This window comes from Rhinoraja longicauda, chromosome 7 (genome assembly GCF_053455715.1).
Source record: "Rhinoraja longicauda isolate Sanriku21f chromosome 7, sRhiLon1.1, whole genome shotgun sequence".
Classification (NCBI taxonomy): Eukaryota; Metazoa; Chordata; class Chondrichthyes; order Rajiformes; family Arhynchobatidae; genus Rhinoraja; species Rhinoraja longicauda.
The window spans coordinates 13,720,675-13,733,194 of NC_135959.1; the positions used below are offsets into that span (position 1 = coordinate 13,720,675).

General features: G+C 45.7%; 1 protein-coding gene across 1 annotated transcript in view; it reads right to left on the reverse strand.

The window, feature by feature from the left end:
- The window catches only part of LOC144595463 (von Willebrand factor A domain-containing protein 3B-like), a 144,049-nt gene that overhangs the window by 99,384 nt on the left and 32,145 nt on the right, over positions 1 to 12,520 (reverse strand). Inside the window, exons 5-7 of the mRNA XM_078402975.1 lie at positions 10,543 to 10,702; positions 7,881 to 8,050; positions 2,085 to 2,209 (exon numbers count right to left, since the gene is read on the reverse strand). Of these exons, the coding sequence (XP_078259101.1) occupies positions 2,085 to 2,209; positions 7,881 to 8,050; positions 10,543 to 10,702 (455 nt within the window). The remainder of the gene's footprint in view (positions 1 to 2,084; positions 2,210 to 7,880; positions 8,051 to 10,542; positions 10,703 to 12,520) is intronic.

Consider the following 12,520-nt stretch of genomic DNA (forward strand, 5'->3'; position numbering starts at 1 on the left):
CCAATCCAATTATTATTATTATTTTATTTTTTTTTCTATGGGCTATTTTTATATTTTTCCATGAGATTATTTTAATATTTTATTTGCCCCGTCTTTAACAGTACCTCGGTAGTTCACTGCTGAATCCTGAAATTTTCCACTCCTCGGGCTTACTATTCTTTTTGGCAACATTATTCTTTCCCTTTGATCTAGCGTTATCTTTAACTTCTCTTTCAGATATAGCCGCACCATTTTTCCATTTGGTTTTCATTTTGTGCCTTGAGGGGAAGTATATTCACATTACTTTTTTTTAAAGTAACCAGTAGCTTGTTTATTGCAAGACCACTTAATGTAACTTCACAATCTACTGCAGCCATCATGCCTTACACTTTCATAGTTTGCTTTGCTGAAGATTCAGTCCTCATATAAAATTCTATCCTATTATGATTAATTTTCCCTAAATGTCCCTTAACCATCAGATTATTAATTACTCTTTCTTACTGCCGAAATCTAGATCTAAAGTAGTCTTTTTTTCTTGTTGGTTATTTAAAGTACTGATCGCAAAAACAGTCCATTGTACACTCCATGAAAATGTCCTCTGGGGTATCGCATTTGGTTTGCACAGGTCTACAGAGCCCCCACAAAGCTAGTAAAATCCCCTTGAGCTTTTGCTTCAGCATTCTCTGCGGATCTAAGCAAATGAAAGCAACAGCAGAAACGACACGAGACCACAAGATTTGCAATAATAGGCAATGGAAACCAACCTGAAAGCAAAGCTAAAAGTAGTCGATGGTTTCTTTAAACAGCACCAGTGGGAGGATGAACCCTTCACATTGCTGTGCACATGGTCAGCTATCCAGGCTTAAGAAACAGCATTAGCTGTGGCATGGACCTTCAATATGACATTGTTGGTGTCAACGATACATTGCACTCTAGGTGATGCATGATCTACAGCTAGTTCTGCTACAACGCGAGTTTGTAGATTAACTGTCCTCTGTAAATTGGACCGGGTTTGATCCTTCCCTTGGCTGCTGCCTGTGTGGAATTTGCAGATTCTCCCGGGTGGAACAGTGGTGCAGCGGTAGAGTTGCTGCCTTACAGCGCCAGAGACCCGGGTTCGATCCTGACTACGGGTGTTGTCTGTGTGGGGTGTGTAGGTTTTCCTTATGACCGTGTGGGTTTTTCTCCAGGTGCTCCGGTTTCCTCCCACAATCCAAAGATAACCAGCTTTGTAGGTTAATTGGCTTTGTGAAATTGTAAATTATCCCTAGTGTGTATGACAGTGCGAGATACAGCAAGGATTTCAAAAATAAAGGTCTTTTTAATAGTTTTTTTTTGATATGCAGGTTGTATGTTAAATCGTTCAATAGAGAATCATTGCACATGTGTCAATGGCTTGATTGCTTGTCACCTGCAGTGAGGCAGACTGTGTGTGTAGGAAGGAACTGCAGATGCTGGTTTAAACCGAAGATAGACACAAAATGCAGGAGTAACTCAGTGGGACAGGCAGCATCTCTGGAGAGAAGGAACGGGTGACATTTCGGGTCTAAATCCTTCTTCAGTCTGAAGGTGTACCAAAAGGGAAAGTACAGAGAGCAGAATCTAGTTCTCAGCATTGTCGTGCATCAGTTCCATAAACAAAGTCCAAAGTCTGCAATGGGCTAGCGGTGAATCGAAGGACCTGAGGGGAAGAACCTGTTCCTGAGTCAGGTTGTGAACACTTGCAAGCTCCTATGCCTTTGCCCGACGGGAGCAGGGAGAAGGAATGACCAGGGTGGGACAAGTCTTTGATTACATTGGTTGCTCTCTTTATATAGTTGTCAACATTTTACATATATATATGTTATTGTTATTGTTGACTCGTCTGCTGGGAACAGTGCTGGTTGTGCAGTCTCGCAGCAGCGGGAAGGAAGGACCTCCTATATGTAAAATGTTGACAGCTATATAAAGAGAGCAACCAACGTAATCAAAGACTTGTCCCACCCTGGTCATATATATATTATATATATAATATATATATTATATATATAATATATATAATAGAAGATGGTTCGGTCAAATATATGTCTCTAAATTGATGGTGAATCCCTCTGAGAACCACTCACCTGGTGGCACACCGCCAATAGGTTTCCTGTGGGTCTTTGGAGTTTGTGTATCAGTGTCGTTCATTCCATTGGTGGGAGATATTTCCTCCTCTTCATATTCATTCATTAGAGCAAATGCATGAAATCTGCCGGGACATAAGCACGTGCACATTAAGAAATATTTAGTAATGACCATCAGGGCCACCGCGTCACTGAGTATTTCAGGAACCACTAGTCTCAATGGCTTTCACACTATGTAGAGTCATAGTCATACAGCATGGAAACAGCCCCTTTGCCCCAACTATGGTGGCTCGAAGGGCCAAATGGCCTTCCGTTGCACCCATTTTCTATGTTTCAATGTTTCTATGTAACTAGCCCACGCTGACCAAGATGCCCAAACTACACTAGTCCTACCTGTCTGCATTTAGCCCATATATTCTTCTAAACCTTTCCTAAACATGTACTTATCAAAATGTCTTCCAACCCTTGCGATAGTCCCGGCCTCACTACCTCCTCCGGCAGCTTGTTCCATACACCCACCCACCCTTTGTGTGAAGAAGTTGCCCCTCAGATTCCTATTAAATCTTTTCCCCTTCTCCTTAAACCTATGTCCTCTGGAGCTTCCACAGTCCTCTAGAGCGCTGGAACTTCTTACAGTTTTATTTCATCTCTATGATTATCTCCTGAAATGAGTAGTTTGGAAGGCTATTTTAGAGGGCATTTGTGCGGAAACTACTTTGATGCATTTGGCTGCATATCTGCGCCAGACTGATAAATAAAAGGTTATGAGAAACAGGAGATGGAGAAGACCAACTACTCTCGATAGTCTGCTCTACAATTTAATGCAATCATAGTCTCAACTTCAATTTCTTGGCAGTTCCCCAACAGCCCTTGACAAATCTAATGACCAAAAATTGATCTCATCTTGAATCTATTGTCCTCTGGTTGTTGATTCCCCTACTCTGAGTAAAAAAAACATGGTACATCTACCCTACCTATTCTGCCTGATGATCTTATATACCTCTATGAGATCACCTCCTCATCCTCTTGTGCTCCAAGGAATAAAGTCCTAGCCCGCTTAACTTTCCCCTATAGCTCAGGCCCTCGAGTCCCAGCAACATCCTTGTAAATCTTCGCTGCACCCTTTCCAGTTTAATGACTTTGACATGTGCTGGGCTAAAAAATGAGCACCGCAGTTTCACAATAGTAACAATTCCATGCAGACTTTAAAACCTTTTTGAGGGAAACATTGATTCAGCAAGAAAAGCTACCGAGAAAGACAAATGAAATAGACAAATGAAAGTATCTGGAGGCCAGAATAAAATCCGGGATCTAGGATATAACTTGTTTCTAGGAAAGCTTGATATTGTATTGTCAATATATTGGAGAGTATTCCTGGAGGTTTAGGATGCAGGTAGACACTTAATTTAGAAGGTGCATTTTTGGGCTCTGAGTTCCAGTCAGTGTCATTATTACAATGCAGGCACAGTGTAAAAAATGCACAACATGCTTAGCAGGTCAGGCAGCAGCTGTGGTACAGAGTCAATATTGCCGTTCGAGGGCCCTCTATCAGAACTTGGAACTCCCACGCAGGTCACAGGAAAAACGTACCAACTCCGTACAGACGGCACCCCTTCGAACCCGAGTCTCTGGCCCTGCAAGGCAGCAACTCTACCGCTGTGCCACCGTGTCGCCTGGTGGTTGTGACTAGTTGGCTTTATTTGGACAGAATTGGTCACTTTTGATATAGAGATGATAAAATGAAGGAAAATACTGTCTGCTCATTTGGCTACGTACAAATAGCAAACCCCCTCCGATGATGGTCATGGAAAAGCTCATAACCCAGAGGACTCCACCATGCCAAGGAACCACGTTTAATGTGGCTTCAAAGTGGGAAAGGAGAATCAGTGATAAAGGCAAGGCAGTTTTTGTCAGTTTTGCCCACCATTTCTCTACAAACTCCTGGCCATGAGAAGATTAAAACAGCTTGTTACTGTAAAGGTTGATAGGCCATTGTTACCAAACAGAAATTACTTAATCAACAGGATACAGTAGAAAACAGAATACATTGGGTGCTGGAAATAAAATCAGAATAACAGAAATAATAAATAGGGGTGGCATGGTGGTGTGGCAGGTTCGATCCTGACTACAGGTGCTGTGGGTACAGAGATTGTATCTTCTCACCGTGACTGCGTGGCTCTTCCCTGGGTGCTCCAGTTTCATCCCAAGTTTCAGACGTACAGATTTATAGGTTAATTGGCTTCGGTACAGAAATCGCAGTACTCGGAAGAAACCCATGGAGTCATGGGGAGGAAAGTGCACCACACACAGTTAACATCCGAAGTCAGTATTGAACCTGGGTCTCTGGCGCTGTGAGGCAGCAACTCTACTCGATACACCACTGTGCCACCCATAACATAGCAGAAACCGGGATTTAGAACCACTATTTTCTGTCACTAAACAATTATGCCTGGAAAAGGGATCATGTGCTTTTGTGATTTTCTGTGTTACACCGTGCAATTTTAGTGGAAAATATTGTATTGGAAATTGGGGACACTGCATGGATCATTCCAGGACGTCTTTGCTGCTGAAAACTGATAACACTATGACCTTCAGGAGCTCATTCACAACATGCTGGAGTAACTCAGCAGGTCAGGCAGCATCTCAGGAGAGAAGGAATGGGTGACGTTTCGGGTCGAGACCCTTCTTCAGACTGATGTCAGGGGGCCGGTCCTCACTCACCCACACCTGCAACGGGCCCCAACTATACTTTATTCTTCGCCGGATCCGCGCCCTCAACACACGGTTTGACCTTCAGGAGCTGGCCTTTACCCCAACTCATCTAACCCACTGATCACTGCCACCCCATTTCTTGACTCGCTACACATTTGCCCCCCTCTTCCTGGCACGGTGGCGCAGCGGTAGAGTTACTGCCTTACAGCGAATGCAGCGCCGGAGACTCAGGTTCGATCCTGACTACGGGCGCCGTCTGCACGGAGTTTGTACGTTCTCCCCGTGACCTGCGTGGGTTTTCTCCGAGACCTTCGGTTTCCTCCCACACTCCAAAGATGTACACGTATGTAGGTTAATTGACTGGGTAAATGTAAAAATTGTCCCTAGTGTGTGTAGGACAGTGTTAGTGTGCGGGGATCGCTGGGCGGTGCGGGCTCTGTGGGCCGAAGGGCCTGTTTCCACGCTGTATCTCTAAATCTAAATCTAAATTCTTAAACACCCTGGGCATTTGGAAAAGCAGAGAATTATTTGAGCTGGTCATCATGGCCTTATGTGGGGGAGATCATGTCTCACTGACCTGATGACGTTTTACAAGAGGTGATCAAGATGATTGATGCATGTAGTTAGCTGAATGGCGTACACATTGATTTTTGTAAGGGTTTTGACAAGGTCCTTCACGGTAGGCTGATTCAGAATATTAAGGCATTAATCATTTCAGGCCAGGGCCCTTCTTCTGAAGAAGGGTCCAGACCCAAAATATCATCCATCCGTGTTCTCCAGAGATGCTGCCTGACCCACCGAGTTACTCGAGCACTTTTTATTTTAATGGGGAAGTGGGACTAGCTTAGATGGGCGTGGATGAGTTGGGCCAAAGGGCCTATTTCAGTGCGGTAAGACTCTGAAAGTGGCAGCATAAGCACATTAAGTGATAAAGAAGACATACGGCGTTGGAGTAGTAAAATTGTGACACAAGGGACGGCAAATGATGGAACACGGAGCAACAAATTGCCTTGAGGAACTCAGCCGACCGATCAGGCAGCGTCTGTGTAGGGAAATGGACAGTCAACATTTCATGCGTGATTACATGGGTCAGTTTAAATGTCGGGAAATCGTGTTGCAGCTGTAAAAAAAAAATTGGTTTAGCCGCAGTTGGAGTACTGCGTACTATTCTGGTCGACGCATTACAGGAAGGATGTGGAGGCTTTGGGGAAGTGGCGGAAGATGTTCACCAGGATGTTGCCTGGATTAGAAAGTATTAGCTGTGCAGACACACTTGGATCATTTTCTCAAGAGCATCGGAGGCTGAGAGGAGACTTGATAGAAGTTGAGAAGAATTATTCAAGGCGTAAATTGGGTAGATAGTTAGTCTCCTCTTCAGGGTGGAAATGTCAAGAGTTTAAGGTGAAAGGCGGAAGTTTAAAGGAGATTTATGAGTCAGAGTTTTTTTTAAATGTAGAGAGTGGTGGGTGCCGGGAACACCCTACATGGGGGGAAGTGGTGGAAGCAGATGCGATGCCAATGTTTCAGAGGCTGTTAGGCAGACACATAAACAGGCCGGGAGTTGAGGGAGATAGATCATGCGCAGGCAGATGTGCGGATTAAATTAGCATTGTGGTCGACAAGGACATGATGGGCTGAATTATTAGAGTGCAGCAACATAACACAACACCAGACAGCATAGAAAATAGATCCTTCGGCCCACTATAACTCTGCTACATTCCTCCACGCCTTGCTTGTTTAGATATTTATCCTGTTGCCTCTTAAATGCTGAAACAAGGAGCTGCAGATGCTGGTTAATACACAAAAGGGCACAAAGTGGTGGAGCAACGCAGCAGGTCAGGCAGCATCTTTAGAGAACGTGGATAGGTGACGTTTTGGGTCAAGACCTTTGTTCAGACTGACTGTGCGGCGGGGGGGGGGAAGAAAACTGGAAAAGGGTAGAGGCAGGACAAAGCGTGGCAGGGAACTGGCCTTAAGGGGGTCTGATGAAGGGTCTCAACCCAAAATGTCATCTATCCAAGTTCTCCAGAGATGCTACCTCACCCGCTGAGTTACTCCAGCACTTTCGCCTTTTCAATGTAGTTATTGTTCCTGATGGTGTGAGAGATCCCCTTTAACCTTCTTCCCTCTCAACTTAAATCTATGCCCTCTCGTTTTAGTCACCCCGACAATCAGACTCTGCCTATTTACCATATCTATACCTCTCATGATTTTATATACCTCCATCATGTCACCTCTTCACGCCAGAGAAACCGAGCCCATCCAGTCTCTCATAATAACTCAAGCCCTCCAACACAGGCAACATGCTTGTGAATCTTTCCACACACTCCCAAGGTTAACCACAATTTTTCTGTCATGTAATGACGAGAATGGCTCACGAAACTCCAAGGGCGGCCTGACCATTGTTTTGTACAACAGTAACATGACATCCCAAGTCTTGCAATCGATGCCTGGGCCAATAAAAGCAAGTTTGCCCTACCTCTTCTTCACCGCCCTGTCTACCTGTATTGCCCCTTATAGGGAACTTCCTAAAATGCATCATTGTGCTCCTGTTTGAATTAAATTTCACCTTCCTTTCCTTTGTCCACTATCCCAGCTGATCAATGTCCTGTTGCAACCTTAAACGACCATCTTCACGGTCTACTATACCACCAGTTTTGGTGTGATCTCTTGGTGTTGTTAGGGCGGCACTGTGGTAGAGTTGCTGCCTTACAGTGTCACAGACCCAGGTTCGATCCTGAATCTGGATGCTCTCTGTACAGAGTTGGTACGTTCTCCCTCTTTTCTCCTGATGCTCTGGTTTCCTTCCACATCCCCATTGTAGGTTAATTGGCTTCTGTAAATTGTAAATTGTCCCTCGCGTGTAGGATAGTGTTATGGTATGGGGTGGTCGCTGGTTGGCGCGGACTCGGTGGGCCGAAGAGCCTGTTTCTATGCTCTATCTCTAAAGTCAAAGGTGAAGTGCAAACTTGGGCATTTCAGAAGTAAAACAAATTCTGCAAAACCCCAATGATCCCATGCTCGTGAAATTCAGGCAGTGTCAGAAGGAGTTAACGATTGTCTCTTGCCATTTTATTGTCCTACCTTCCTGCAGTGCTTTGAGCCAATTCTTTCATAAACCGGATTGTTGCTTCCTCCTTCGCATTGAACGAGATGGTGTGAACTGGGCGAGGGCTGTTTGCCAACTTCTGCCGCAAAAGCTCCCTCATTCCTTGAGGAGCATCTCCCGCAGCAAAAAAATAGATGGCTTCAATCTGCATTTTTAAAAAAAATTATAATTATTCCATTGGTTTCATTCTTTAAATGGACAAACACAGCAAGAGCGAATGAACCGATCCATTCCAGTAGGAAGGTTGCATTCCCAAATCATCTGTCTCAGCGAGTTACAAGGGGTGTAAGAAAATAACTGCAGATGCTGGTACAAATCGAAGGTATTTATTCACAAAATGCTGGAGTAACTCAGCGGGTCAGGCAGCATCTCAGGAGAGAAGGAATGGGTGACGTTTCGGATCGAGACCCTTCTTCAGACCTGCTGAGTTACTCCAGCATTTTGTGAATAAATACCTTCGAGTTACAAGGGATGTTATTTGCATAGGAAGGAACTGCAGATGCTGGTTTACACCGAAGATAGACACAAAATGCTGGAGTAACTCAGCGGGACAGGCAGCATCTCTGGAGAGGAGGAAAGGGTGACGTTTTTGGGTCGAGACCCTTCCTCCAACTGGGCAGGGAAGATATTTCAGTTGTATTTTTTTTGCGGTTTCTCTTCTAGTTATCTGACTTTATCTGATCATATATGCTTGTCTTAGTGCCACAGTTATGCAGGCACTGCAGAACTTCACAGGAATCCACATCTGAAATTAATGAATAAACAATTGAAACAGGGTTCACGATTCTAATGCCTAAGTTTCCATCCAGGCTTCCAAGGTACAAGGCCAGGTGCCAAAACCACTCATTTGAAAAATATGCTTCACGGTATGCAAGACCACAGTGTAAATTGTTTATGCAATTTTCCAATCATGATTATAAAAGTTACGCCCAACAAAGACCTGAATCATGGGTTATGAGCAACATAACTCGTCTCTCTCTCTCTCTCTCTCCCTCCCTCCCTCCCTCCCTCCCTCCCTCCCTCCCTCCCTCCCTCTCTCTCTCTCTCTCTCTCTCTCTCTCTCTCTCTCTCTCTCTCTCTCTCTCTCTCTCTCTCTCTCTCTCTCTCTCTCTCTCTCTCTCTCTCTCTCTCTCTCTCTCTCTCTCTCTCTCTCTCTCTCTCTCTCTCTCTCTCTCTCTCTCTCTCTCTCTCTCTCTCTCTCTCTCTCTCCCTTCAATAATTGTTCTTTCTCACTCACTCTCCTGTGCTTTTGATGCCATCTCAATGATGTAAAGATGGAGGGCTCAGTGCGTGGGTTGCCGAGAATGAAGGGGGACATGGCCGGGGGGGGGGGGTGGGGGCGGGGGTGGGGGTGGGGGTGGGGGTGGGGGTGGGGGTGGGGGTGGGGGTGGGGGGGTGGGGTGGGCGGGGAGGGGAACGCCTGCTGCCACACGCAGTGGCAGGCAGTAGATAGGACTGTTCGGTGAACTTTTATAACTTTGTCGGCACCGAAACATGGCAACACTTGTGTACGGCCTAGGCGAGGTCTGCTATATGATTTCAGACAATTGACAATAGACCATAGGTTCAGGAGTAGGCCATTCGGCCCTACAAGCCAGCACCGCCATTCAATGTGATCATGGCTGATCATTCTCAATCAGTACCCCGTTCCTGCCTTCTCCCCATATCCCCCATACTCCGCTATCCTTAAGAGCTCTATCTAGCTCTCTCTTGAATGCATTCCGAGAATTGGCCTCCAGTGCCTTCTGAGGCAGTGAATTCTACAGATTTACAACTCTCTGACTGAAAAAGTGTTTCCTCATCTCCGTTTTAATTGGCCTACCCCTTATTCTTAAACTGTGGCCCCTGGTTCTGGACTCCCCCAACATTGGGAACATGTTTCCTGCCTCTAACGTGTCCAACCCCTTAATAATCTTATACGTTTCGATAAGATCCAGTGTGTACGCAGAACAAAGCATTTAACTGTACCCGGGTACAAAGTGTCATTGGATCATTCATTACAATGCTGTAGTTATGATAGATTTGCCGTATGTGTATTTACCAGCTTATGAACCAAAATCGACTTAGAGATGTCTGTAAAAGGGGAACCTGGTTGTTATCCATGGGTGGCCTGTACTATACTTTTACATCCAATCGTGTATTGTATTAACTTTATTATACTAGAGTCTCTGGAGCAGAAATTAAGTTAAAACCTAAAATAGTCCAGATTTAATTTGTTTTAGTTTTAGAGATACAGCGCGTAAATGGGCCCTTTGGCCCAGTGAGTCTGCACTGACCAGTGATCTCCACACACCAACACTATCCTACACACGCTAGGGACAATTTACACATTCACCAAGCCAATTAACCTACAAACCTGTACGTCTTTGGAGTGTGGGAGGGAACGTGGTCATGGGGAGAACGTACAAAGTCCATACAGACAGCACCCACGGTCGGAATCGAACCCGCTGTAAGGCAGCAACCTTCTCTCTGCGCCACGGCCAACATTTATTTTATAGATATCGGATACGTGGTAAGAATGATGCTTGGCGGACAATTAAGTAGAAGAGTCATATTTAATTTTATGTCTACAAAAACTTTAAGGCATTTTGGAAATTGGCACCTGCTTGTGTCTATAAAGCAAACGCAATGTCTCACAGTTTCATCACTTGCTGCTTGCAACACAGCCTCCAACGCACTTGTCTTGCTGGTAGATGCCACATGACAAAGATTCCCAATCCAATGGACTGCTGATGCTATTGCCTGTGCATTAACGGGAACAGCTTTGTCTTGCCACATGTCCAGCTCCTCAGCGGCCCTGTACAACATTCAAAACACGAGAGCAAAGATTAGCTATTTGACCACTGAATTAACTTCACAGTTAATCCTCTTAGGGGATCAAAAATATATTCTGGTTATACGATCTGTGGCTACGTTTTAAAATTCTATTCGTTCATTTGCCTGAACAAGTTAAAATTTTGAAAACATGTCCTCAATTTTAAACTTCCCATGTTTGTTGGGAGCAGTGTGGGAGAAGGATTAATATCAGAGAGCCCTCTGCAACTTTCTGAGACCCAGGTTTCATGAGCACTTCACTGAAAACTGGAGAGAGCCACAAACAGGTGTGTGAAGGATGGTAGATACAAAATGTAAGAAGGAACTGCAGGTGCTGGTTTAAACTGAAGATAGACACAAAAAGCTGGAGTAACACAGCGGGACAGGCAGCATCTCTGGAGAGAAAGAATGGGTGATGTTTTGGGTCAAGGCCCTTCTTCAGACGGTGTTCATTGGATTTCCCCTCCATTGCTATCTTAAGGATAACCATTGATCGGGTCTCATGTGGACCAGCCACATAGGTGCCATGGCAAGAGAGCAGTCTGCAGGATGTACCTGGCACAGTGGTGGAGTGGGAAGCCTGGTTGCGCAACGGTGGGGTTGCTGCCTTACAGTGCCAGAGACCCAGGTTCGATCCTGACTACAGGTGCTGTCTGTATAAAGTTTGTTCGTTCTCCCTGTGACCTGCATGTTTTCTCCGGGTGCTCCAGTTCCCCCCACACTCCTAACACGTACAGGTTTGTAGGTTAATCGGCTTGGTAACATTGTAAATTGCCCTAGTGCGTGTAGGATAGTGTTAGTGTGCGGGGATCGCTGGTCAGCGTGGACTCTGGCGACCAAAGGGCCTGTTTCCGCGATGTATCTTTAAGCTAAACTAAACGACTCACTTCTTGACACTCCAAGACCTTTCCACTATCTACGGGGCACAAGTCAGGATCATGAGAAAATACTCTCTACTCACCTGGATGAGTGCAACGGCAACATCTCTGAAGAACTTCAACGCTATCCGGGATAAAGTGGTCCACTTGCCCCACACTCTATCCCCTATGCTAAGTATACATTCACTCCATCACTCTCATGCAATGGCTACAATACAGACAATCTACACAATACATTCACCTGGAATGCACCTCCCAAACCAACACATCGATCAAGGAACTGCAGATGCTGGTTTACACCAGAGGCACAAAATCCAGGAGTAACTCAGTGGGACACGTAGCATCACTGGAGAGAACAGAATCGGTGATGTTTCGGGTCGAGACCCCTTTTCAGTCTGAAGAAGGGTCTCAACCCGAAAAGTCACCCATTCGTTCTCTATGGAGATGCTGCCTGTCCCATTGAGTTTCTCCAACATTTAGTGTCTATCTTCCCAAACCAATACCTTCTACCATCAAGAAGGACAAGGGTAACAGGCACATCAGAACACCACCAACCACCCATTGGGGAGGAGTTGGCTGCGCCTAACGGCTGCGGCTCTCTGGCAGTCTGTTTGTCTTTTTTTTCTTTTTTTTTGTTTCGTGTCGGTGCTGGGATGGTTTTTGTTTCTGTTTTTGGCTGTGTATGTGTGGAGGGGGGTGGGTGTGTTGGGGGGGGGGGGTGGGGCGGGGGAAACCTTTCTTTTATTAGGTCTCTTCCCCGGGGCGCAGCTCGCCCGTGGGGCCTTCCATCGCCCGGCGCGGCTTGGCCGCTGGACTTAACATCGCCGGTGCGGCTCGGCTGCGGGACGTTTCAGTGCCCGGTGCGGCTCGGCTGCAGGACGTTTCAGTGCCCGGTGCGGCTCGGCTGCGGGACTTAACATCGC